Source organism: Arvicanthis niloticus, chromosome 1, assembly GCF_011762505.2.
Source record: "Arvicanthis niloticus isolate mArvNil1 chromosome 1, mArvNil1.pat.X, whole genome shotgun sequence".
Classification (NCBI taxonomy): Eukaryota; Metazoa; Chordata; class Mammalia; order Rodentia; family Muridae; genus Arvicanthis; species Arvicanthis niloticus.
In genome coordinates this window covers 153535420-153562278 of record NC_047658.1, presented here as the reverse complement: position 1 = coordinate 153562278, position 26859 = coordinate 153535420, and the positions used below count along the sequence as shown (strand labels likewise).

The 26859-nt window shown below is 50.6% G+C and overlaps 3 protein-coding genes across 4 annotated transcripts; all 3 read left to right on the top strand.

The window, feature by feature from the left end:
• The first annotated feature begins 1124 nt into the window (after nt 1-1124).
• Calhm3 (calcium homeostasis modulator 3) lies at nt 1125-7527 on the top strand. Its single transcript, XM_034490068.2, has 3 exons — nt 1125-1632; nt 3023-3278; nt 6441-7527. Exons 1-3 carry the CDS (start codon nt 1346-1348, stop codon nt 6930-6932), a joined length of 1035 nt encoding a protein of 344 aa, XP_034345959.1. The 5' UTR covers nt 1125-1345; the 3' UTR covers nt 6933-7527.
• Nucleotides 7528-15978: 8451 nt separating this feature from the next.
• Calhm1 (calcium homeostasis modulator 1) lies at nt 15979-18684 on the top strand. Its single transcript, XM_034500854.1, has 2 exons — nt 15979-16530; nt 18178-18684. Exons 1-2 carry the CDS (start codon nt 15979-15981, stop codon nt 18682-18684), a joined length of 1059 nt encoding a protein of 352 aa, XP_034356745.1.
• A 4340-nt stretch (nt 18685-23024) lies between these two features.
• Calhm2 (calcium homeostasis modulator family member 2) lies at nt 23025-26399 on the top strand. Of its 2 annotated transcripts, none has more exons than XM_076923892.1 (2): nt 23025-23735; nt 25789-26399. In XM_076923892.1, exons 1-2 carry the CDS (start codon nt 23181-23183, stop codon nt 26260-26262), a joined length of 1029 nt encoding a protein of 342 aa, XP_076780007.1. In that variant the 5' UTR covers nt 23025-23180; the 3' UTR covers nt 26263-26399. The 2 variants fall into 2 exon arrangements, with proteins under 2 accessions (XP_076780007.1, XP_034340272.1); XM_034484381.2 differs by having other exon boundaries at nt 23034-23735; nt 25846-26399.
• The last annotated feature ends 460 nt before the right edge of the window (nt 26400-26859 follow it).

Genomic DNA, 26859 nt, shown 5'->3' with positions numbered 1-26859 from the left:
ACCCTGTTAGGCCAGCTGGTTTCTCTGTGCAACCCAGTCAACTTTTACTGTCAACACAGCCTAGAGCACTTGAGAATGAAGTCTCAATTGAGGAACTGTCCTGATCAGACTGGCCTGTGGACACATTTGTGGGAGATTGTTTTGATTAATTGCTATAAGAGAGCCCTGTCCACCATGGGTGGCACCATTACCTAGGCAGGTGGTCCTGGGTTAAGACAGTTAGCTCAACATAAACCTCTGTGAACCAGGAAAAGGCATTTCTTCGTGGTTTCTGCTGTACTTCCTTGGCTTTGACGTGAGTTTCTTGGTCAGAAGTAACACTGTGTAGAATAGCAAGCAGGCCTGCCTTTAAGTTCCCTCTTAAGTTTCTACCCTCACTTTCCCTCAAGGATGGTGTCTTAATTAGCATTTTAATGCTGTGAACAAACACCATGACCAAGGCAAGTCTTATAAGGACAACATTTAGTTGGGGTTGGCTTACAGGACCAGAGGTTCAGTTCATTATCATCAAGGTGGGAGCATGGCAGCAGAATACTGGCTTCCAGAATGAGGGTCTTAAAGCCCACACCCACAGTGACACACCTACTTCAACAAGGCCACACCTCCTAATAGTGCCACTCCCTGGGCCAAACATAGACAAACCATCACAGACAAATTGTAACTTATTAGCTGAAATAAACCCTGTTCTTTCTCATGATGCTTTTGGTCAGTGGATTTTATCACAGCAACAGAATTCAAGCTAGAAAACCGTGGTAATATATCTTGTCTTTGCTTACGCAGTACCCTCTGCTGGAAGGACCTTCACCTCCCAGCCCTTCTGAAAGCAAACCCTGAGATGGGACTCCATGCTCTTCCTCAGCATCCCCTCTTCTAGGAGGTCTCTGGGTAAGAGCAGACACCCCTCCGCCTTCCACGCAGCCCAAAAGCACACAGGAAGTCTGGTGCTGTGCTGTCAGGTTTTAGCTCCAGCAGAAAACACAACTTTGCTCCACTCATGCTCTCCCCATGTCACCACACCCAGAATTTGCCTGTCCCCAGGGAGCCTCATCTACTGTCTACCCGAGTATACAAACCTTGAGACAGGCTGGAGAGGGAGTTAAGGGAACACGGGTCCCATTTGCCTAGCAATGCTTCCGTCTGGTTGGTCAGAGTGTGGCACCACCCACAGAGGAGGGAGTGGCAAGCACCTGGCCAGAGGTGTCCTCAGAGAAAGCCTGCCTCTACCTTCAGTCTTCATTGCACCTGAAAGGCTGGGTTGGAGGATCCTGTGGACCCCAGGCCCATCCCTGCCTCAGTGACCAAGCCTCAGTGTCCCACCCACAGCTGTGTCCAAGCAGCTACAGTCATGGATAGGTTCCGGATGTTCTTCCAGCACTTCCAGTCCAGCTCAGAGTCGGTGATGAACGGCATTTGCCTCCTGCTGGCTGCTGTCACCGTCAAGATGTATTCCTCCCTCGACTTCAACTGTCCCTGCCTCCAGCGCTACAATGCCCTCTATGGCCTGGGCCTGCTGCTTACACCCCCTCTGGCCCTCTTCCTCTGTGGTCTCTTGGTCAATAGACAGTCTGTGTTGATGGTGGAGGAGTGGCGCCGGCCAGCAGGGCACCGGAGGAAGGACCTGGGCATCATCAGGTAGGGTCTCACATACCTCTCTGCTACCCAGGGCAGTTTGACATTATCAGATATACTCTTCCTTGTCCTAGCTAGTGACTGACAGCTAAAGATGTTCTGCTCAGTTTCCAGTTCCCATCTGGAAACACGTTTCCGTGCGTGTAGAGATCAGAGGATAAGTTTCAGGAGCTGGGCTCCGGGGATTGATCTCAGGCCATCAGCCTTCGCAAGTGGCCCTACCTGCTGACCCATCTTGCCAGTCCTGAAAATACATATTTTGTTCCTATCAGTTTTCAGCTTTCTGTGGCCACTACTGTAACCATAAGAATGATTCATTTTTTTCCCAAGAATTACCCAGATCATGCCAGTCCCATTGAGTGCATAGTAGGTGTCTGTTTGATTGTTGCATGTAGCAAGAGGTAATCCTTATGTAAAGCCATATTCCTTTCTTGGAAGCTTCCAGAGACAAGCACCTTACCTGTTGTAGCCCTGTGTGCTCAGGGTCTGGCATATACATACAAATCGGCTGGTAAAGCTCAGTAGTTCCTAATGCCCATCGGCTGGCATTAAAGACCTACCCGGGGCCAATGTCCACTCTGCTGAGTGTTTTGCAAGTTTTGCATCTCTAGATTCACTTTCCTCGGCCCTGGGTCTGCTCCTTCAGCAGATCTGCTTCCCAGAATGATGCAACTTTAACACATAGACATTGAGAGAGAACTTTGCCCAAGCTCCGAGGACACAGATCAGTTGGTGAAGTGTTTGGCTAGATTGCATGACAGCCTGGGCTGGGCCCCAGCACTGCATTGTCCAGGTGGGATGGCACACTCCTGCAATCCCAGAACTCAGGAAGAGAAAGCAGGAGGATCAGAAGCTGAAAGTCATCCTCACCTACTACCCAGAGAGTTCAAGGCCAAACAGGGATAGAAAGCCATTCTGATATGTGAGCATGCTTGTGTGTGTGTGTGTTTGTCTGTCTGTCTGTCTGTCTCTGTATGTGTGTGTGTTCTGTGTGTGCCTGTGCATGTCTCTATGTATATCTGTGTGTGTCTGCCCCTCTCTCTCTCTTTGTGACTGTGTCTCTCTCTATGTGTGTGTCTGTATACATGTGTGTCTCTCTATGTGTATTTTGTGTACCTGTGTGTGTCTCTCAATGTGTGTCTGTGTATGTGTCTGTCTCTGTGTGTGTCTGTGCATGTCTCTGTGTATCTGTGTGTATGTGTGTCTGTCTCTGTATGTCTGTTTCTTTCTATCTATCTATCTATCTATCTATCTATCTATCTATCTATCCATCTATCCATCTGTGTGTATGTGCACGCACACGCATGCGTGTGCTCACATACTGCAAGCACAGTTATTCCTGACTGCAGCTGCACGCAGGCTGCCCCTTGACAGCTCCTTTCTTTGCTCTCAGGTACATGTGTTCCTCTGTGCTGCAGCGAGCTCTAGCAGCACCCCTGGTCTGGATCTTATTGGCCCTCCTTGATGGGAAGTGTTTTGTATGTGCCTTCAGCAACTCTGTTGACCCTGAGAAGTTTCTGGATTTTGCTAATATGACCCCTAGCCAGGTGCAGCTCTTCCTAGCCAAGGTGCCCTGCAAGGAGGATGAACTGGTTAAAAATAGCCCTGCTCGCAAGGCTGTGTCTCGGTACCTCCGGTGCCTGTCACAGGTAAGCGGGGTCCTGCCCTGGCCTTGGTGCCTCAGAGATACTGTGCTGCCTAGTTTTAGATAAAATTTGACAGAAGCTAGAGTCATCTGAGAGGAGAGAGTCTCAATTTAGAAAATATCTTCATAAAAATGGGGTTGCAGGCAAGCCTGTTGGGCATTTTTTTCTTTTTAAATTAATTAATTTATTTAATGTATGAGTGCTCTGTCTGCATGTACACCTGCAGGCCAGAAAAGGGCACCAGATCTCGTTGTAGATGGTTATGAGCCACCATGTAGTTGCTGGGAATTGAACTCAGGATCTCTGGAAGATCAGTCGGTGCTCTTAACCACTGAGCCATCTCTTCAGCCCCTACCAGGCATTTTCTTGATTAGTGATTGGTGTGGGAAGGCACAGACCGTTGTGGGTGGGACCATCTCTGGACTGATGGTCCTGAGTTCTATAAGAAAGCAGGTTGAGCAAGCCATGAGGAGCAAGCCAGTAGGCAGCACCCTTCCATGACCTCTGCATTAGCTCCTGCCTTCAGGTTCCTGCCTTGTCTGAGTTCCTGTCCTGGCTTCCTTCAATGAAGGATTACCATGCAGAAGTGTAAGCCAAACAAGCCCTTTCCTCCCCACCTTGCTTTGGTCGTGGTGTTTCATCACAGCAATAGTAACCCTGACTGAGGCAGATATCCCATGAGGCTTTGGAGCTGAGCTTTTTTTTTGGAGCTTTTGGTGCTGAGCTGAGGAGCCCCTCACTTCAGGAGCCATAACCAAGAGCAACAGGTATAGAGGGATTGGGACCATTATCCTTGAGAGGTGAGCCCTGGGCCATTGATGCCAATTTACTCAGAACAGGTCCCAGGCACCCACCCTCCTGAAAGTCCCAGGAGCTGGATGAGAGAAGAGTGGATCAGGTAATAGACTGCATCACCTGCCTCCCACCCCAGACACGTATTGTCTTGAAAATCATACAATGCCGTCCATTGAGTACTTCCACACCAGGTGTTGTGTTAAGCATTCTCTGTGCATCTGTTTGGTTAATTCTCAGACCAACTCTTTGAGATGAAGGCAGTTCTTGACATCCCATGTTTCAGACGAGGTAATGAGGCTCTGAGAGTTTTAGTTTTCAAGGCCAAAGTCACATAACTTGTAGCAGGCAAGGCAAGCTCTGGATACCCATTGCTGATCTTTCTAACTACACCCCTATAAAGAAGATGCTCACCAGATGCTTGCATTCTTACTGGTTATCCTTTCTACTATACCGGGGCATCCACAGCCCCACCTCCACCCAGGTTCCCAGTTCCACCACCACCACCGCCGCCTGTGCCATCCCATGTCTATCACAGAGCATTTATGAGCCCGTTACACTTGGGGCATCTCCAGGACTCCAGAGAGCCTTACACTCAGGTGTGACGGGAACAGAGGGTCCCAGGGAAACACTATACTCAACCCGTTTGGTGGGGAGCCTGGGTGTGACCAGAAACTACACCTGTAAATGGCGGGAATCTCATCTACACATGATAAGGATTTTCATGTTTGTGGGTCTGGGGGAAAGCCTGCATCTTTGGAAACAGGCAGGAGGAGAGTTGGGCAGGTGTGGGCTCCAGCATTAGAGAATGGCTTCCAGTTTCCCTCATGGTTGGCCTGACACTTCCCCTTTGTTTCTACACCCAGCTTAATAGCTCACAAAATATAGCATTGTTGTGAGAATGGATGGGAAACATACATGAGGCTGAGTGTCTTAGGGTTTTACTGCTGTGAACAGACACCATGACCAAGGCAACTCTTATAAGGACAACATTTAATTGGGGCTGGCTTACAGGTTCAGAGGTTCAGTCCATTATCATCAAGGTGGGGACATGGCAGCATCCAGGCAGGCATGGTGCAGGAGGAGCTGAGAGTTCTACATCTTCATCTGAAGGCAGCTAGGATGAGGGTCTTAAAGCCTAAACCCACAGTGACACACCAACTCCAACAGCATCACACCTCCTAATAGTGCCACTGTCTGGCATATACAAACCATCACACTGGGTACAGAGATAAAATGGTTGATGTTTAGGTGAATGGGCCACAAACGGAGGGAAGAACAGATGGTATGGATGTTTAGCTAACCGCTTTGGCTCCCAGAGGGTCGCACATGTGCACACCCATCCAGGAGCTATCTGGATTTGTGAATGAAATCACACACACACACACACACACACACACACACACACACCCCAGTTTTCTCTGTCTGGCTAGCCTCTAGTGCTCCTACTCCTGGCTCAACACCTTTTTTTTTTTTTTTAAATATTATTTATTTTATGTAAAAAGCATTATTTATTTTATGTATATGAGTACACTGAAGCTGTCTTCAGCCACACCAGAAGAGGGCATCAGATCCCATTACAGATGGTTGTGAGCCACCATTGTGGTTGCTGGGAATTGAACTCAGGACCTCTGGAAGAGCAGTCAGTGCTCTTAACTACTGAGCCACCCTTCTAGCCCCAAATATAAGCTCCTGAACAGGAACTTGAACCCTTCAACACCTATTAAATCTATGTTTTATCTTTGTTGTCCTGATACCTTCTGGGCAGCCCTCCCACCCCCCCCCCAGGACCACTTTCCCTTTCCACCTACATCTTGGATGAATTTTCTTCTGTAGCTCTAAATCTGATCCGTCTCCTTCTGAGACACGGCGATCTCTTCCTTTCTTCCTGTCTTCTGGTTCCTAGCCCACACAAATCCCCAAGTCCTACCTCAGTCTACCTGCCCAGCCATTAGCCATTGGCTCTTTATTGATTGATCAAAAACCAATTGAGGACAAGGACCTTTAGCGTTGGACACGCAGATTCTCGATTTTGGGGTCTGTATCAATTCAAAGCATTAGAACCAATCCCCTACATCTGAATGGATGGGAGGATAGGTGGAAGGCTGAAAGGAAGGAAAACTGAACAAATGGCTAGGTGGGACAGTGATGGACATTCAGTCAGAGGAGAAGAGGGATGACTAGATGAATGGGGGAGATGTGGGTAGGCAGATGAATCTGGAGGATGAGTAGCAGGATGGTGACTGAATGAGAAATGTATGGATGTGATAAAGGATGGAGAGAAAACAAAGGGAGGAGCCTTGGAGCACATACAGTGTACAGCATCCACACCAGAGCCCTAATGCATCTCGCTAAAGCCTTCTCATCCTCCAGGCCATCGGCTGGAGTATAACCTTGCTGGTGATAGTGGTGGCCTTCCTAGCCCGCTGTCTGAGGCCATGCTTCGACCAGACCGTCTTCCTACAGCGCAGATACTGGAGCAACTATATGGACCTGGAACAGAAGCTCTTTGATGAGACGTGCTGTGAGCATGCGCGGGACTTCGCACATCGCTGTGTGCTGCACTTCTTCGCAAGCATGCAGAGCGAGCTGCGCGCTCTGGGGTTACGTCGGGACCCAGCCGGTGCAATCCCAGAGTCACAGGAGCCCCCGGAGTCCCAAGAGGACCCGGATAGTGGAAGCGGGAAGGCCCACCTGCGTGCGATCTCCAGCCGGGAGCAGGTGGACCACCTCCTCAGTACCTGGTACTCCAGCAAGCCACCGCTTGACCTCGCAGCATCCTCCAGGCTCTGGGGACCTGGCCTCAACCACCGCGCCCCTATAGCTGCTCCAGGCACCAAGCTGTGCCACCAGCTCGATGTATAGGAATCTTACGAGGCTTCAACAGCATCAGTTTTCCCGTGTCAAATTCCCATGTTGGCACGGGTCTGGAAGCCAGCCTCCCTTGTTGGCCTCGTTCCCAGATAGCCTGGTATCTACCTAGTTTCCTCCTGTGGACACAGTTCCCTCCGGACCCTGGTCAAGTTCAGATTCTTATTTAGGGTATTCAGACCGAGTCCCTGAATCTATCTTTTCCTTCCCCTCTCTTCCTTCTTCCTCCCTTCCTCCCTTCTCCTTTCCTTTCTTCTTCTCTCCTTCCTTCCTCCCTCCCTTCCTCCTTTCCTCCCCTTCTCCCTTATTCTTTCCTTCTCTCCTCACTCCCCTCATCTCTTTTGAGGAAGAGACACACTTCATCTGTTTAGCTGAAGATGATCTGGAACTCCAGATCTGGGATACATGGCTAGCCTCCTGCCTCAGGCTCCCTTAGTCCCTTATAGGTATGAGCTGCCACTCCCCAATCTCCAGAATTTCATCTCTAACAAGCCCTTCACACAACACTGGTTCTTCTAGTCATTGGACCAAGCTTTGAGTAGCCACAGTCTGAATAAATCTGATGTGGATCTGCGTCATAGACATCGACTCCAGATTTCAAAATAAAAATAAAAAATTACCATGATAGTGTCACATGCCTGATACTTATTCATTCTATCTGCTTGTAGTCTAGTGAAGGCATGATTATCAGCATTCCCGCTTTAAATTTAAATTACATTTTATGTATTTATTTATGTAGTGTGTGTGTGTGTGTGTGTGTGTGTGTGTGTGTGCTTGCATGCACATGTGCCTTGGTGTGTGTGTAGAGATGAGAGAACAACTTGGAGGAGTCATCTCTTTCTCAACCTCTGAGCCATCTCTCCAGCCCCATCCTGCCCCATTTGAAGATGACCTTGAGCTTCTGACCTTCCTGCCTGCACTCCTGAGTTCAGGAATTACAGATGTGCCCCAGCTGTGCCTAATATAATGCAGTGCTGGGGATGGAACAAAGCATACACTAAGCAAGCACTTTGTCACCTAAGCTACTTTACATCATTGTCTGAAAAAGAAAACCAAACCAAAAGGGTGTTGACATTGCCCAAGGTCACCAACATAGGGGCTGGCATTGAATGTCAGGATACCTGGCTCTGAGCTAAGGCATCAGTTTATTCTCTAGATCTTTTTATTGTCCTTCAGTGCCCTTGCTGGGCACTTTCTTGCTGCTTCTACTGAGGTTCTCGTAGTAGGTTCTAACAAGCTCTGCTTGGTAAGTTCCTCATGAAAGTCTTAGGTACTAACTCTTAATGGCCACTCCAGATAGTTTGTGTTTTCCAGACTAGAGATAAAACTCAGCTGGTGGAATGTTTGCCCAGCATGACTGAGGGTCATTCAATAAACTGGACATGGTGTGCACACCTGCATCCAGCACTCGGGATGTGGCGGCAGGAGCATCGGATGTTTGGGGTCATCCTCAGATACAAAATGGATTCAAGGCCAGCCTGGGCTACATAAGACCATGTCTTAAAAATAAACAGATAAGGCTGGTGAGATAGCTCTGGGAGTAGAGGCACCAGCTGACAACCCTACAGACCCGACTTCAGTCCCCAGAACCCAGGTGACAGCAGAGAAGCTACTGTTGCAAGTTGCCCATTGACTTCCACATGTAACCCAGGCAGGCACACAGCACTCTCTCAACACACAGTAGATAAATGTTTAAAAAAATTCTTAAAAATAAATAAGAAAGTGCTTCTTGGCATCAGCAATAGCGTCTGAGTTTGGTGGCTGCAGATGGGATGGATCCCCAGGTGGGGCAGCCTCTGGATGGCCTTTCCTTCAGTCTCTGCTCCACTCTTTGTCCCTGCATTTCCTTTTGACAGGAACAATTCTGGGTTAATATTTTTAAGATGGATGAGTGGCCCCATCCCTCAACCAGGGACTGTGCCAATCCTCTAGAAATGGTCTCTACAGGTTCTCTCTCCCCTTTGTTGGGTATTTCAGTTAATGTCATCCATGTTGGATTCTGGAAACCTCTTGGGTCCCTGGCATCTGGGACTTTCCAGTGGCTACCCCCAGTTCCCTCTCCCCCACTGCTACACACCTCTGTTCAAATTCCTGACCCTCTGTACTTCCCCCTGTCTCCTCCCACACCTGGTCCTGCCCCCCTTCTTTTCCCTCTGCCTCCTCTAATGCACACAGCCAACCACCCGACTTAGCTTGGGGACCCCAATGGAGGAATTAGAGAAAGAACTGAAGAAGCTGAAGGGGTTTACAACCCCATAGGAAGAACAACAATATCAACCAACCAACCCCTCCCCCCCCCCCCCCCGAGCTCCCAGGGACTAAACCACCAACCAAAGAGCACACATGGAGGGGAACCACAGCTCCAGCTGCATATGTAGCAAAGGATGTCCTTGTCAGGCATCAGTGGGAGGGGAACCCCATGGTCCTGTGGAGGCTCAATGACCTAGCATAGAGGAATGTTAGGGTGTTGAAGGGGGAGCACCCTCATAGAAGCAGGAGGAGATACAGGGTTTGTGGAGGAGAAATTGGGAATAGGGATAACATTTGAAATGTAAATAAATAAAATAACCAGTTAAAATTAAAAAAAGAAAATAAAAGAAAGTTGCTTAAAAACAGCTTATATTTTCCTGTAGAGTACCAGTTTCTAGCAATTCTGTTTGTAGCTGCCCAAGCTAAGCCTGGTCTGGGCTCTTTTAAGCCAGGCGTTTGCCCTCTAGTTGGCTGGGTTGACTCTCTAGCCTTTCTACCATTGTCTCTGCTGCCTGCTGCCTGAATCCCCAGTCAGCAGCATCCCCTTCTCAGGTTGCCCCTTCCCTGATAGTCCTATCTGCACTCTCAGCTTGATAAGGATGTCTCCAGAACCAGGCAAGTCTAGCTTGGGAACAAAGCCTGTGAAACACCACTGTTTCAATCTGCTCAAAAAGCCGCTAGTCTCCGGCAGTGCAAACAGGAAGAGTCGGGGGAAAGATCAAGCCCGTGGGTTCCTCTGACCCTCATGACTCATTTGTGCCCAAATGCAAAGCTGGGTTTACTGCAGTCTCTTCTGCTTCCTCTGGGCCCTGGGCAGTGCAGATGCCCCTGGATGACCCTCCTGGAACCTGGATCCCTCCATTAAGCCATTTTCTGCACCCTGGGTTCTTGCTAAGAGGCCTGATGAAACCAGAAAATTCCTGCAGCTCAGCTCCCCCCAACTTCCTGACTATGGTCAAGCCATGCAAATGTCCGCAGTAGCATGGGGCATGGTTTAAGCAAATGGTTAGCGGCAACTGTGGCGAAGAGTGGAGAGAGAACTTGATGATGGATCAGCTCCAACCCTGGGAAAGAAGGCTGGGAGATGGCCACCTTGGGCTCTCTGGGGCAGCAACACAGAGACTGTTAAAAAGCCACCAACTGTAAATTTCACTCCTTCCTTCTTACATCATGCATTTATAGGACACCTCCTGCATACGCCACTGTAACAGGAAATACAGAAGAGACGCTTCATAGATGACATCAAGGAGATCACCGTTTAAAGGGACAGAGATGTTGATGATTTAAAGCGAACAGTGCAATATAATAGAGGTAGGCCAGGGACCCGAAAGCTTTGGGGGGACAACAAAGCTTGAGACTGAAGGATAGCAATTGTATCATGTGACTGGGTCTTAAAGGATGGGACAGTTTTTGACATTTGGAAAGCAAAAGGAAGAGGAGACAGAAAAAAAAACACAGAATGGAGTCAGCAAAGAGCCTGCTGCATTTCCTCGTGAGGCAGATGCTCAGGAGGTGCTGGGGCCCAGAATGGAAGTGTGAGAGCGTGAGGTACGGACAGGATGAGCAAGGTCACAACCAAATGGACGGGTGCACGTGCAACCTCACATAAGGAAAGGACATGGGCCAGAGTGTGAAAAGTTTGCCAAGTGGTGCCCCCTGAGGCCAACGACACCTCTGGACCCTCTGGCCTCACCATGAGAGGTCTCACACCCTCTTTAGGCCCCAGTCAGTATAGCTGCACACCTCCAAACCTCTCTGCCACCATTATCTTTTGCCCACACCACTGCAAGTGTGAGATGCCTCCAGCTACAGGTGCCACCCCACCTAAGACACAGGAGGGACACAGGAAACAGGGTCCTCTTGCTCTTAAAGACCCTTCCTTTCAAAGAGACTAGCTATCTTGGGGGCCCAGACACACTCCTCAAATCTCAACCAGTCCTGGATTGCAGCCCTCTGACTCTGTCCTATACCCAAGGGAGATGCAACATCCAATTGAGCTGCCTTGGCTCAGACTGTATGTGCCTTCGTCTTATGCAGCCTGGACACTGGCAGCCCCCACATCTACTCCCAGGAGGGGAAAATGTGGGAATCTCCAGGGATCATTTAATACTCTGTACTATGTACAGGGGACTGGAGGAGCAAGCAAGTGGCTAGTAGCAAGGTGATGCTATTTGGGATGGGTCTAGGTGAGGAGATGCTGAAGGCTATAGGAACGGAGAGGGCTGTTGAGAGGTGTGTGTGGGGGGGGGGTCCAGTGAGCGTTTAGGGTAAAGAAGAGAATCAGCTAAAGAGAGAAAGGAGCAACCAAGAAGCAGAGAGTGCAGAGAGGGGTCAGCAAAGGGGATCTCAAGGGGGATTCTGTCCCTACCAGAATTATAAAAGAAGGTTAGAGATTTCAATCCTGTTCCAGTCTGCGGTCCTGATACAGGGATGACCATGCACATCCCTGTGTGGAGAAAGAATCTGGGACTGAGGACCACATGGGAAGCAGAGGGGTTGTAACAACACGAAACGCTTCCACTTTGGAGAGGCTCTTAGAAAAGGAAGGCTCTCTGCTGTGTATCCAGCTGCACCCAACCCCTCTCCTTCCCTGATTCATGATCTCTGTTGGGAGAGGTGAGGGTAGGGGTTGGGAGTTCTATCCCAGAAGGTCTAGGGAAAACCAGTGGGAAATAGCTTGGAGTGACAGGCGGTGGCAGAACAGAGGTGACACTGGGCTGCCTGCCAGTAGCATCTGCCTGGACAGTGAGTTCTGCACACTCACCAGGCCCTGAGCCCCCACTCTGAAGGGAAGCCTAGAACCATCAAGGCAAGTCTCCTGTTTGGGTCTGAGTTCTTAACTCCCGCAAATACATCCTTTCCTTTGATCTACAGTTGGGTATTCACTCAGCACCTATTAAGTGAACACCTACTACATACCAGGCACAGTGTTCGCGTTATAGAACAGTGAACAAGGAGGCTGGAATGATGGCTCAGCAGTGAAGAGCACTGACTGCTCTTGCAGAGGACCTGGGTTTGGTTTCCAGCACCCACATGACAGCTCACAACTGTTTGTAATCTGTAACTTCAGTTCCAGGGAGCCCATTGCCCTCTCCTGAGGGTACCAAGGCACTGATATGGTGCACATGTATACATGCAGACAAAAATTCTCATACAAATAAAATAAAACATCTTTTAAAAAAGAATAGTAAACAAAACGAATGCAGACCTTTAGCCTGAGCTCCAGATATTAAATAAACATCCTCTCAGCAAAGCTAAATTTGAAATAAGGGGGCTGAGGAGACAGCTCAAGGGGTCAGAGAACTTTCTTGGGAAGCTTGAAGACCTGAGTTCAAATCCCCAGCACCTGAGTAAGAAGTCCCACTTGGTTATCCATATCAGGAACCAAGGAAGGCAGAGACAGGCAGATGCTGAGAGATCGTTGGCCAGACAGACTAACTTAGAGGGTGAGCTTTTGGGTCAGCAAGGGAATTTGTCTCTAGGCATAAGGAGAAAGACAAAGGAAGGTGTCCAGTAACATCCTGCTCTGACTTCTACCTCTGCAAGCTCATGCCAGGGTACAGTCGTTTGTCTATATTACACACACACACACACACACATACACACACACACACACACACACACACACACAAGGTGGGGCAGAGACAGACACAGAGACAGAGACAGAGACACAGAGACAAAGAAAAAGAGACAGAAACAGAGACAGAGACCCTAAGCTAAGCTGAGAGCTCAAGTAGACCCCTCTAAAGAGGGATCATTATCAGCCTGGTATGGGGCTCACTCCTGTAGCCCACACTTGGGAGGCAAGTGAAGGATGAGTTCCAGGTCAGTACCTTGTCTCAAGAAAGAATAAAACATTCCTTCTAGGCTCCGCCCCACAGTTACCTGGCAACATCCAGGTGTGCCTGACTCATTAAAAAAGGGGCTGCTTGCCCCCTCCTCACTCTCTTGCTCTCTTCTCTTTGCTCTCTGTCCCTTCTCTCCCTATTCCCTTCCCACCTCTCTCCATGTGCTCATGGCCAGCCTCTACTCCTCTTTTCTCTCTCTCTCTCTCTCTCTCTCTCTCTCTCTCTCTCTCTCTCTCTCTCCCTTTCTCTGTCTCTATTACCCCCTCAACTCCCCTCCCCCTGCCCTAAATAAACTCTATTCTCTACTATATCCATCATGTGGCGGGTACCTCAGGGGGAAGGGATGCCTCAGCATGGGCCCACAGAGGGCCCCCTTCCACCTCACCATACCACCCCTCTACCAAGCATATTCCTGGTTCTTCCTTTCCTCTTTATTTTTTTTTAATAAAACACAACAATAAAGAGGAGGGGACAACAGTAAAGTAGATTTTAGCCAGCCATCGTGGTGCATGCTTTTAATCTCAGCATTTGGGAGGCAGAGACGGGGATCTCTGTGAGTTTGAGGCCAGCCTAGTCTACGGAGCAAGTTCCAGGACAGCCAGGGTTACCCAAAGGAAACTCTGTCCCAAAAATCAAAACAAAATAAAAGATCAATTGGAAGGGCTGGAGAGCTTGCTCCGCTATTAAGGGCACTGCTTCTTTTTCCAGAGGACTGGGTTCAATTCTCAGCATCCACATGGCAGCTCACAGCTACCTGTAGCCCCAATCTTAAGAGATCTGAGGGTACATGGCACACATGTGGTGCACAGACACACATGCAGACAAGTCCCCATTTAAAAAAATGAATGAATGAATGAATGAATGAGTGAGTGAATGAATAAATAAAGAAAGAAATAAATAGTTTTAAAGACAAACAGGAATGTCTCTTGGGAAGAAGAGGTAGGAAGGGGTTGTCCTGTTTGAGGAATAAAAGGAGGCTGGCAGATAAGTGTAGACCTCAGAGGGAGACCACAGCTCCAACCCTCGCAGTGCTGTGTAGGACCCACGAGTGACTGCGGTACATCAAGACTTTCAAAGCATCATCACTGGTAGAACTTTTTAGCCGCGGATGGCTAGCTCAGGTACCTTTCAACCAGTCTGGAATTCCTGACACACCGTTGCTACAGACAGGCAGCTGTGTCCAATACCTGTACACATGACAGAGATTCCAGATGGTGCTGGAAACCTCTTTTGGTTTCATGAAACATCCAGGGCCACCCCATCCCCATTCAGCCCTGGAAGTGCTGTGCTCTCTGTGCCTATAAACATTACAGTGGAAATCGAGGGGCAGACAGACACCTCTTTTGCTGGATCTCCCTCACACTGCTCCCTTCTGATGACTGTCTTCTGGAGGAGTCCCTAACAATAGTCTTCCAGAGGCCACTAACCCAGGGACTCCAGTTGTCCCAGAGACACCTAGCCTCATGGCTGAGGGAAACAACATTTTTCCCCTGCCATGTCCTATTTGTGACACAGTAGCCTTTCCATGTAATAGACAAATTTATCAAACCAGAAGATAAGTTAAGACAAAAACAAACACATCCCCTTACTCCCTTCATCCTCTACTCCCACCCACAAGTGCTAGCCTGGGTTCAAATCCTACTTCTCCACCTATGAGCTGGGTGGCCTTTAGCTAATATATTACTCTGAGCCTCAAGCCTCACTTCTATAAAATGATAAAGATTCCATCCCACAGAATTGTTCGAGAGTTACACAATGCATGTAAGGTGCACACAGCCAGCTGAGGTTATGACAGTTCTTGTGACTCATACAAAGATGCAAGCAGATGACCACTAATGTGGTTACATGCACATTTCTGTACCCAGACAGAAGCCACCCGAGCGCATCCATGGTCAGAAACACAAGGAGGTGTTCTTTCTGATGTTCTGCCTCAGCCTCTCCTTGCCCGAGACAAGGAGTCATCCTGTTGGATCTGAAATGCCTGTCTGAAGGCTGCAGGATCAAAGGGGGCCTTCCCCTTGTGGCTCAACAGAAAGGAGCATGAAAACCCATCACCTGTGGGCCGGGGGTGGAGAGGTAGAAGAAGAAGCCTGGTGAGAGTTTGTCACCAATAATTCACAAATACAGGCACATCCACAGAGACACAAACATGAAACAGGCTGAAACCCTAACTTAGGCAACCTGTCCGATCTAACTCCAATGCCAATTACGATGGAGTAAGCCCACAACCTTAGCATCTGGGGGGTCTCAGGAGTTCTAGATCTTTCTTGGCTACATACTGAGTTTGAGATCTTGTTTCCAAAAAGAAAAGAAACTCCCCCAAGTCCAAGTTGCTTTACCGTACAGCCACTCTTTATAACATTGTAACATCATCTCTATATAACACATTGTAACACCTGTGCCTCTGCCATTCCTACATGAGTAACATCCAATCCCACGCAGCCTTTATCACCACCAAATTTTCCATGTCATCTTATTATCATTGTCTCAATTGATGGAGTTGCCCCCTAGGGTCCTGGCGGCATTGTAGAGACAGGAGAAGGGTACAAAGAGACTACATGCTTCCCCAGAGCCCAATGACCTCTCAAATTCCAGCTTGTCTGTTCCTTCTCCTCCTTTCCACACCCAGAGAAAACTGGTCCTCATCAGGTGCATGAAGGCAGCTGGAGAGAAGGGGAGGGAAGCCAGAAGGAGGGGCACAGTCCTGGCTGTATCTACAGGATTGGTCACGCTGCACCCTCTCTGCCAGCACCTGTTTAGAAGGCTCAGGGTACTTGATGAGGTCACTCTTAAAGGAGCCTTCTAAACAGGTGCTGACAGAGAGGTGACCAGCCAGGAGAGCCCAGTCATGAGGTGGATGCCTAGTGGGCAGGGTGACCTACTAGAGCTGTGTGGGAGGCCACAGTGAGAGGCGAAGAGGCTGAGGATCCCCACGGGACACAATGGACAAGTTTCGGATGATCTTCCAGTTCTTGCAGTCCAACCAAGAGTCCTTCATGAATGGTATCTGTGGCATCATGGCGCTGGCCAGTGCCCAGATGTATTCTGCCTTTGACTTCAACTGCCCCTGCTTGCCCGGCTACAATGTGGTCTATAGCATGGGCATACTGCTCACGCCTCCCCTGGTGCTCTTCCTGCTTGGCCTGGTCATGAACAACAACATATCCATGCTAGCTGAAGAGTGGAAACGCCCCCGGGGTCGCCGGGCCAAGGACCCAGCCGTGCTACGCTACATGTTCTGTTCCATGGCCCAGAGAGCTCTCATCGCCCCTGTCGTCTGGGTGGCTGTCACACTGCTGGATGGCAAGTGTTTTCTCTGTGCTTTCTGCACAGCTGTGCCAGTGGCCACCCTAGGCAATGGCAGCTTGGTGCCGGGCCTGCCTGCTCCAGAACTTGCTCGCCTGCTGGCTCGTGTACCCTGCCCTGAGATCTATGATGGGAACTGGCTGCTGGCCCGAGAGGTGGCCGTGCGGTATTTGCGCTGCATCTCTCAGGTGAGGGGGCTGGGTCTCTTCACAGGCCAGGGTCCCTGTGGGAAACTCCCTTCTTAACGTGGGGGTTTCCCCTCAGATGGCTGTGGGTGGAGGCATGCATTCCCAGCTAAGACTCAAAGCAGAGCCGTGTCTTCTGTCGAACAGGGTCACCTGGAAAGCTTGGATGGTTCACCTCCTCCATCCTGAGCTCAGACCTGAAAGGCTGAAAGATTTGCATCCATTTCCTCTCCCAGGCCCAGGCAGTAATGAGGCCGGTGGGTGGCTAAGCCATTTGGGTACATTTCCCTGGCAAATACGCCCAGCTGGTGCCTGCTCGCTTCAGGAGTGGGAGCTGAGGGTCTAGAGGGAGCACATGGGTGAGGGAGATGGATGGTTGGGATGAGATTTAAAGGACCAGCCATCTGGGCATCGTGCTCTGGAGCAGGGAACTGGGAACTGTGTGGTGTCGGGAGAAATGCAGGAGGCAGTTTCTGCTGCTGTGGGGCCAGAGAAGCAGGCACACTCTGCTCTGGCCAGTGTTGACCCCTGGTTCCCTTCTTGATAGAGGAATTACTGCATGGCCTCTGTCACCAGCCAGATAGCCTGAAGGATCTCCCACCATTGAGTGTCTAAAGTTACGATCTTTACCGCCTCACCTGAGGACCCCTGTCCCATCATCCTAGGCCTCAGGCCCAGGAGTACCTGTCACTCCACTTGACCTTTAAACTGTCACAGTGTATCCGCTGGAAGTCCCCCCACCTCCAGAAGCCACAGGCAGTCTGACTTGTAGACAAGTCCCTTGTGACTTGTAGAAACTGAATTCCGAACTCCCTTTAGAATGAATTGACTTTATCTAGAAATCAAAAATTGTCAAACAGAAAAATCAAATTTCCGGCTCTACCTGGAACAGGTAGAGGAATTTACAAGCCCTGTGTAACCACAAATGGCCTAGCGAGGAACATGGGAGGTGGCCCCTGACTGAGTCATATGCTCTGTATTTTCCCACCCACCCCCACAGCAGCCACTGGGCACCATTAACATCTGTCCATACCCCCTCCTCTCTGTGCAGAAAGGGGTCTGACCCACAGACAGGGAGGAGTGTCCTGCTCTGTGCCCTGTTGGAGTTTGAGGACTGTCCAGGATACCTCTGGAACTCCTTGAGAGTGCATCTTAACCTGATGAAAGAAGTGCCCCTTTAGAGCTGCTGTCACTTCCAGAAGCTGAAGGAAAGGCCCGGAGCTTAAAGGAAGAAGGCCAGTAGGTCGGGGAGATCAGGAAAGGCCTTCTGAAGGGAGAGGCATGGAATGCTATAGACAAGCTATCTTACAGCCACTGTCCCGTTTAGTTCTCCTGAAACCCCTGTGCGGGAGGTGCTGTTGTTGGTAGCCCCATCCTGGAGGTAGAGAAGCAGCACAGAAAGATCAAGTGGGGAAGAGCCTCACTATGGGATGCGGCACTAACTCCTGTCCACTGAGTGCCCTGCCAAAGCTGCACATTCTGTGTTCCCAAGATCTGGTCCCTGTGAGGTGGAGTATGTGGTTATTTTACACATGGGGAGATACAGACAGGTCAAGAGGTTGCGTGACTTGGTCCATAGCTGGCTTCCATTAGGGAAGTCTTTGGAGGGTCTGGACAGGTAGGTCTGCTGACATCCTCCTCTCCCCGCAGGCGCTGGGCTGGTCCTTCGTGCTGCTGACCACATTACTGGCGTTCGTGGTACGCTCTGTGCGGCCCTGCTTCACGCAGGTTGCCTTTCTCAAGAGCAAGTACTGGTCCCACTACATCGACATTGAGCGTAAGCTCTTCGATGAGACGTGCACAGAGCATGCCAAAGCCTTTGCTAAGGTGTGCATCCAGCAGTTCTTCGAAGCCATGAACCATGACCTGGAACTGGGTCATACCCATGGAGTACTGGCCACGGCTTCAGCCACAGCCACAGCCACAGCCACAGCCACAGAGGCTGTCCAAAGTCCCTCTGACAGGACAGAAGAAGAGCGGGAGAAGCTGCGTGGCATCACTGACCAAGGCACCATGAACAGGTTGCTCACAAGCTGGCACCAATGCAAACCACCACTGAGGCTGGGCCAGGAGGCACCGCTGATGAGCAATGGCTGGGCTGGGGGCGAGCCCCGGCCTCCACGCAAGGAAGTGGCCACTTACTTCAGCAAAGTGTGATCTGTAGCTGGCTGCAGAGGCAGGAGCAGAGATCTGAACCCATAGCCTTTCGCCCCTAGAAGAACAATGACTCTGAGGCACTGCCCCAAGTCTAGGCATCCACCTGCTGGTGTGAAAAGGGAAATTCAGAGCTGAAAGACTGTACTTGCTTAGCTGCCCTGGGTGGCCTGGAAGCAATGCCATCCTGAGCTTCATCTTCTGCTGTCTCTGTATTATAAGCGTTTAGATCTGGCCTACGGGAGCAGGATGCATGGCTGGTACTCAAGTCCCTTCCCAGGCCTCATCCTGATGCTGTTGGTTCCATCCCTGGCTTGCTTAGGCTCCCGAAACCCACGCCCATCACTTCCTCTTGCTCTAGACTTCTCTCATGTTCAGGTTCAAGAAACTGAGGGCAGCCGGCCCTCTCACAGTCGGTGCTAGTTTTTTGGATACAAGGGAATGGGCATCAGCTGGTGTGACTCACCTAAGTGACCCATGATAAGATGAGCACAGGAGAGCGGCCAAGGTGTGTGTCCTGAGGCCGTTAGACAACTGCGGAGCTAGACAGCCTCCGTGTTTGCCTCACACCAATCCTCTCACACACATTCCAGGAAAGCAGACCACCCAAGGGCTTGAGAGCGAGAAATGGAAGCTGACAACTCCCTGCTTTCTCCAAGGCTCCCTGCGAAGTCTGCCCTGAGGGGTGATGAAGATGAGGGCGGTGTCTGAGAGGGGAAGTAGTTAAGACCTTAGACTGGGATAAGACTAGGTGAAATCCTGGCTCTACCGTTTGCAAAGTGTGTCCCTGGGCCAAGTGCCTCCTTTTTTGGGTCTCAGTTTCCTCATTTGTGTAATAGGAAGAAGGCCATCTACCTCACGGGTTCACCATGCATAAAAGCACACAGAATATAGTGGACACTTGTCCAGTATGGTTAAGATGCTTGTTCCTTTAAGAACAAGTGGTTAAGCTGCTTGCTCTCCCCTCCCCTGACCCCAACCAAGGCACGGGACAAGACAGGAATATTTGGCTGCTATCTTGTCCAAGAGGCGCAGACAATTTTTGTCTCCCGGCCCCATCTTCCAGTCCTCCGCCTGCCCATCTCAGAGCCCACTTTGACCTCACAGTTTTATCTTCTCTCCCCCCCCCCCCCCCCCCCTTCCCCACTCTCAGCTGGGACCCTGGTTTCCCACCTGGCAGGGAAGAGGAAGTTGAACTTAATTAACCCCAGCCCTGAATGAAGGGACCAGATGAATACAGACCAAGTGCGCACGTGGGGGTGGGGTGGGGGGGCTGGGGGGGGGCGTCCACAGGGGACAGGGCATCAGATTAGTGGGAGCTAAGGCAAGTCTCCCCAACCTGTAATGTGCTTCATAGAAAGGCATGGCTACTGATTTCTGTTCATGTATTCCTGCTACACAGACAAGCCAGACTCAGGAGGGTATGGGTTGTCACTCAGTGTGAATTCCACTGTCCCAGCCCTGGAGAGCTAATGGCCCTGAGGGCTATCTCTCCCAATCTTAGGAGCCACTGAGTTTGCCTTGGCACTCTCCCTGTCGGTGGACCTGACTCATGACTTGCTTGGGAGCTCCCAGAGACTCTAGGGACAGGCAGTGCAGTTTAAGAAACCTGTTTCCCTTTAATTCCTACCTACGACCAGCCTCTGCCCTAGGAGCTCCAGATTCCTTGATTCAGTTGTCAGCTGTACAGAGGATGGGAACAGTACCATAGCTGAAGTATGATGGGAATATCCTCTTCTGGGGATGGCAGGCACAGGCAAAGATAGGATGCTCAGAGAGAGGAGGAGTAGAGGGGATCAGGGTCTTGAGCAGGGTTTTGTTTTCTGGAATATCACCATCAATCTTGAACACCCACCTCTCCCCTGACTCTGCAGGGACTCCTCCAACAGCTTCTGCCAGGTGGGTGTCAAATATGGAGGATGCTTTTCAAACTGGCCTGGAGGGCAAGTCTAGGCAAGATCTGGAGTGCTCTGCCTGGCTCCTGCCTAGACCTTCCCAGATGGCCCCCGAGGGGTGCTCAGGGTAGAGTCGAGGCAGGGCCAGCCACAGCGGGGCCCAAAGGCGGGCTGGAACAGGACTCAGCATCTGAGACCGCTTCTGCTTCTCTACTTCCTCTGTTTCTGTCTCGCGCCGCCCTCAGCAGCCCAGCCCTCCCTCCTCTGCCTGGCGCCAGGAGGCTGTTTTTCCATTCGCTGGCTAGAAAGTTCCACGCCAGACTTTCTTTCTCTCTTTTTCTGGAGTTAAATTTGTCTGCAGATGCCTACTACTATACTTCATCTGTAGACGCCTCGAGTTAAGTTTGTTTGTAACTGGGCCCAGAGCTCCGTTGCTTTCAAACGCTGGGCCCAGTGCCCCTGGTGCAAAAGCAAAGCCTGCAGTGAACCCCAGCGGAGGCCACTTTGCCTCGCGGCCAGGAGTGCCTCTCCAGTGCCTGCCGGAGCCCACACTGCTGTCACTCCATCAGGAAGCCAAGGCCATGGGGGACCTGCAACCAGCTCTAGGTAAGGAGGGGCCCCTCCCTGGGGTGTGCAGCTGTTAAAGAGGCCGGCACTCTCCAGGGACTATTTGGAGGGAACTCGAGAAGGCCAAAGAAGGGTTGTTTACACTCCCCTCTCTAGCTGCCTGTCTCCTATCCTTGGGAAGAGCCCCCCACCCCAATAATCTCAGAAGATGGCCTGGTCCCACCTGTGCTCATTCCCTATGCTACCCATCAGGCACTGTGTACCCCACAGTTTAGGAACCCAGGACCACTCCAAGGAGCCAATGGGTGCCTCGCAGCCAAGAAGGGAGGAAGGGAGAAGATGGAGTTGCCTGTTAGCCTGCTTCTTGCCAGCAACAGGACAAAGTCCTTTCCCTGTGGGATTGTTTAGGAGCTCTGGGCTCTGAACTAGGGAGTCAGACATTCCTCCCTCCTCTGAGAGCCCACATGGGCTCTGCCTGTGCCATATGGCATCCTCAGCAGAGGTTGGCAACAGGAAAGGAGAAATGAATAGAAATCAGAACGAGGCAACACAGGCTTCCCTGATCTATACTCTTCCCCGCCTAACCTCTCTCCACTTATAGACTTCCTCTGGTTGCAGAGTTGTTTTTTTGGTTGTTTCTACCCCTGCCCCCCCCCACACAACCCCCCCTTTCTCCTGATGGGGGTGGACATGGGGCCACACCCTGACTGTCTCTCTGGCAATAGGGGTGGAGCCTGGGAAGGGAATTGGGGCTAAACTTCCAAAGAGCTGGAGGCCGTGCCACTTCTGGCACAGAGCCATCTTTGCTGAGGTCATAACTCAGGGGAGGACTGATAAGTACAGTGGACCTGAACCCCACTGAGGCTGCCTGTGGCTGCCAGGTGCCATGGCCTAGGCTTCTTGGGACAGAGATTCTGTAGGCTACTGTATAGGCTAAGCACAAGGGGAGCAAGTTCTGAACAGGAAGAGCTAGCTCAGCTCTGACACATTTTGTCTACTTTCTAAGTATTCTCAAGTCATGGTCAAAATCTCAGCTGGCTCCTCCAGATTTGTCTGGCCTCAGGCAAGACACCCTGTCCCCTTGATTTTCTGATCTTTGGGATCAGGAGATTCATCCTCAATAGAGTTTCATGATGGGGTAAGAGTTTCAGATGTTGAACCACTATGTGATATCATTAATGGCCCCTAACATTCCTAAAGAAAGGTCGGGATCGCAATGACTTATCCTTTTCAAAGCGGAGTACAGAAGTCTGGAGAAAAGATATGAAGTGTGTTGAGACCTTGAGGTCTCCAAAATGAGGGGGGTTTGTGCATCCAAGGATGTTGGCATCCTGTGTCAGGCTTGCCACTGATCCAGGGCCAGTCTATCCTTTGTCCACTGGGACAGCTCCTGCAGCTTTGATACCCACACCACACCCTCCAAATTGCCCCAAGTCCTGAGCATGGTTGTACTACCTGGAATCCCAGAGGGAAACCATTCCACACAGCCTAACACCACCAGCCATTCTTAATCCTCCCTGGGGAGAAGAGGGTAGTGGCAAAAGGATTTAAAAATATTCAAAGCAGGCAGACCTGGTCTTGAGGTTTGTCATTTATTTATACGTGGCCCTGGCCAGGGACTGCCCCTCAGGAAGCCGTATACTTCACTGTGCTTGAGGTGGGGGTGCACAAGGATTCCAGGGGATACCAAGGGAAACCATGCAGACTTGTGAGGATGGGCAACATCAACTGACAGCATCTGGTACCCAGCGGGAATTTAGGCATCCATGGCTATCACCATTTCTGTAGAGGCCTATGCTTCCTCCTTCTGTGCCTGCTTGACCACAGTAGCACCCCTCAGCTTGTGTCCAGAGGCAAACATTTATCTCTCATTAACAGGAAGCACCAGTTCAGCCAGTGCAGGAGATAGAATGGCGTAATCATGCTCTGCCATCGGATGTCCTCCTGCCTGTGCTCCTTGCTATTCTCATCGGAAGCCATCAATTCTGCCCTCTTCTGCCTCCTCCTGAGCATCCCATCCCTGGCTCTCCAGTCACCATGGCGGCCTTGATCGCAGAGAACTTCCGCTTCCTGTCTCTCTTCTTCAAGAGTAAGGATGTGATGATTTTCAATGGGCTGGTGGCCCTGGGCACGGTGGGCAGTCAGGAGCTGTTTTCAGTGGTGGCCTTCCACTGTCCCTGCTCACCCGCCCGGAACTACCTATATGGGCTGACAGCAATTGGCGTGCCTGCGCTGGCACTTTTCCTTATTGGGGTCATCCTCAACAACCACACTTGGAATCTAGTCGCTGAGTGCCAGTACCGGAGGGCCAAGAACTGCTCCGCTGCCCCCAACTTCCTCCTCTTAAGCTCTATCCTGGGCCGTGCAGCTGTGGCCCCAGTCACCTGGTCTGTCATCTCCCTGCTTCGAGGGGAGGCCTACGTCTGTGCTCTCAGTGAGTTTGTGGACCCCTCCTCGCTCACAGCTGGGGATGAAGGCTTCCCCCCAGGCCATGCCAGAGATACCCTAGCCAAGTTCCCTTGTGGAGGGGGCCCTGCTAACCTGTCGGGCTTCAGAGAGGAGGTCAGCCGCAGGCTCAAGTATGAGTCCCAGGTAAGGAGCTGTGTGAATGGTAGCCTTCTATCCATCCCAAAGTAGTCTCTGATGGGGTGGTACATGATAGAATGGTCCAGAGTGAGAATGAGCACCTGTCCAGGGAAGCACTGAATTACCAGTGTCAGGCATCAGCTGATTAACCTGTGGCTTAGTTAAGGCAAGGGTCAACTGAGCCCAAGTATGTCTCTGATCTGCCTTTGGGTGCGAGGATTGAATCCTAGACCACATGAATGTCAGACATGAGCTGACACTAAGCCCCACTTCCGTCCCTTAGAGATGTTTTTGAGTATTAAGGGAATACCACCTAGGGTCTCAGAGAAAACATCCCATATCCCACAACACCCAGATCTTTACCCTAGCTTGACTGGGCATGGTTCCTGCAGGCCACCTCACAAACACCTGGTGTGGGCTTTTGAGTTGACAGTGGAGCCTGGTTGACCACAGGATGAATATATTCTTGTCCCAAGTAACTGAGTCAGCTTTACTCTTTGGGGCGGGCCAGGAAGGGGCAGGCTACTGCTGTCCAGCCTAGCTAGAGCCTACCCTGCATCCTGTTTGGAGATTGGTCAAGGGCCAAAAGAACAGTTAGAAGCAGCAATCTGAACTGAATGTGAATTCAGAAGCAGAGGGCAAGGGAGGCAGGAGGGAGCCCAAGATTCTCTAAAGGGACCCTTTTCCTTGTAAACATAAGACACTTAAAGCTAGAGGCTGGAGAGAAGACTCCTGGGTTCAGTTCCCAGCACTCAGATGGTAGTGCAAGCGCTAAGCACACACATAGTGTACAGACATATGGGCAGGCAAAACACTCATATATATTAACAAAGGAAGGAGGAGAGAAACAAAGGAAGGAAGGAAGAGAGAAAGGAAAGAAGGAAGGGAGGGAAGAGAGGAAGGGAGGGAGGGAAAAAAAAGAGAAGAACAAACCTAAGCTAGCTGCCTGTGCTGGATCTTGCCTGTAATCCAGCATTAGGGAAGTAAAGGTTGGAAGGTCTGGAGTTCAGGGTCATTTTTAGCTACACAGTTCACTAAGGGCCAGTTTGGACCATTGTCTCAATAAAAAGAAGTAGTTAAGGTTGAGAGTATTGCTCTTACAGAGGATCCAAGTTCAATTCCCAGCCCCATCAGGTGGCGCACAACTACTTGTTAACTCCATCCAGCTCCAGGAATCTGATGCCTTCTTCTGGACTCCGGGCTCACATATGCATTACTGCTCCCGCCCCCTGCCCCACCCTCGCACCCCAGGTACACACCCCATATAAATACCCACAAAACATCAAATCGAAATTCTTTAAACAGCCAACAGTGTAAAAGGAAGAAATGAGACTAAGACGTAACTCAGTAGAATGTTTGCCTAGCACATATCAGATCCTGTGGTGGACCCCGAGTGGCGGCGTGCATACTGTAAAGCCAGCACCCAGGAGGTGGAGACTAGGGGATCCATCCTCAGCTATACAGTGTTTAAGGTCAACCTGGGCTACATGAGACCCTTTCTTGGGGTAAGGAAGGGGAAAGCAGAGAAACGGGGCTGAAGTCAGCACCCAATGGAAGACGGGGAAATACAGAAATACCGATCACTAATCCATAGTTCTATATACTAGCAGTAGGCAGAGGGGGCCCTTGTTTGGACCATTGTCTCAATAAAAAGAAGTAGTTAAGGTTGAGAGTATTGCTCTTACAGAGGATCCAAGTTCAATTCCCAGCCCCATCAGGTGGCGCACAACTACTTGTTAACTCCATCCAGCTCCAGGAATCTGATGCCTTCAACAGTGTGAACAAGTACACAGGCGATCCAAAGGTAGTGATGCTGTGTGGGGTAGAGGCCTCTGAAGCAAAACATGTATCCTGTCACCGAGCTCCACTGCAAGCTCCTGAGCTGAGCTTGGTGGAGTCCAGTGATTCTGCACCCGCAGGGCTGAAGAAAAAAGGCAGAAGGCAGTCTAAGCACAGGAGAGTGTGTGGGCTAAAGAGGGTAAGAATAGAAAAAAGGAAGTCATGCTTGCCCACAGAGCAGAAGCTGTTCTTGTTCTTTTTCTACTGCCCCCACGGGTAGGCAGGGTCCAGGCAGCTCTCAGGCCCCCACGCTGAGCCATGCCTTTTCTCTGACCAGCTCTTTGGATGGCTGCTCATCGGTGTGGTGGCCATCCTGGTGTTCCTGACCAAGTGCCTCAAACATTACTGCTCACCACTCAGCTACCGCCAGGAGGCCTACTGGGCACAGTACCGCACCAACGAGGACCAGCTGTTCCAGCGCACGGCGGAGGTGCATTCGAGGGTGCTGGCCGCCAACAACGTGCGCCGTTTCTTTGGCTTTGTGGCTCTCAACAAAGATGATGAAGAACTGGTCACCAAGTTCCCAGTGGAAGGCACACAGCCACGGCCACAGTGGAACGCCATCACTGGGGTCTATCTGTACCGCGAGAACCAGGGCCTCCCACTCTATAGCCGCCTACACAAGTGGGCCCAGGGCCTGACCGGAAATGGCACAGGCCCTGACAGTGTAGAGATGGCCCTGCTCACTGCTTAAGAGCTTGCTTCTATGCTCTGTAAATGGAACTACCTAGTCACAAGTTAACCCCTCATGGCATGCTACTTCAGCATCAGGTGACTTTTTTAACTACAGTATCTTGAACATAGACATAAAACAACTAGTAGTTTGTGAAGATCCTGTGGACATGGTTCACAGAAATTGAGATGGGGTGGGTTGGGGTTGTGGGGACTGGCCTGCCAAAATCATCTCTTCTGTGGCCACTGGTACACTCTGTTCACAGCTGTTGGAAAAGACTTCCCTAGAGCTGGTCTGTAGTACGACAGGGGTGATCTTTGGGGCCTTGGAGCTGAGAAACATCAGCTGGCAGAGCCTAGTGACAACCCCCTGGGGGGCTTGTCGTTGTACAGTACACTTTGTGCAGTTAATTTGTGTCTAATTGCATAGGGACACCTAGCTCCTTGGCTAGGGGCTGCCCTGACTGTATACCTCTGGCCTGATTTTATATATTTAAACTTTTTGATAAAGCTTTTCTTACTTCGAAGGCCTAGACTGGTGTTTGTGCAATTGACAAGGGCACACAGCCCAAAGTGAGAGAACATGGCACTAAAGGGACCACAAAGGTGATATGTCCTG

Bases quoted from the DNA above. Each gene is read 5' to 3' on its own strand.
- Calhm3 (XM_034490068.2), top strand. From the start codon at position 1,346: ATGGATAGGTTCCGGATGTTCTTCCAGCACTTCCAGTCCAGCTCAGAG. The intron at 1,633-3,022 runs GTAGGGTCTCAC...CTTTGCTCTCAG, and splicing joins AAGGACCTGGGCATCATCAG to GTACATGTGTTCCTCTGTGC. The intron at 3,279-6,440 runs GTAAGCGGGGTC...CTCATCCTCCAG, and splicing joins ACCTCCGGTGCCTGTCACAG to GCCATCGGCTGGAGTATAAC.
- Calhm1 (XM_034500854.1), top strand. From the start codon at position 15,979: ATGGACAAGTTTCGGATGATCTTCCAGTTCTTGCAGTCCAACCAAGAG. The intron at 16,531-18,177 runs GTGAGGGGGCTG...CTCTCCCCGCAG, and splicing joins ATTTGCGCTGCATCTCTCAG to GCGCTGGGCTGGTCCTTCGT.
- Calhm2 (XM_076923892.1), top strand. From the start codon at position 23,181: ATGGCGGCCTTGATCGCAGAGAACTTCCGCTTCCTGTCTCTCTTCTTC. The intron at 23,736-25,788 runs GTAAGGAGCTGT...CCCCACGGGTAG, and splicing joins GGCTCAAGTATGAGTCCCAG to GCAGGGTCCAGGCAGCTCTC.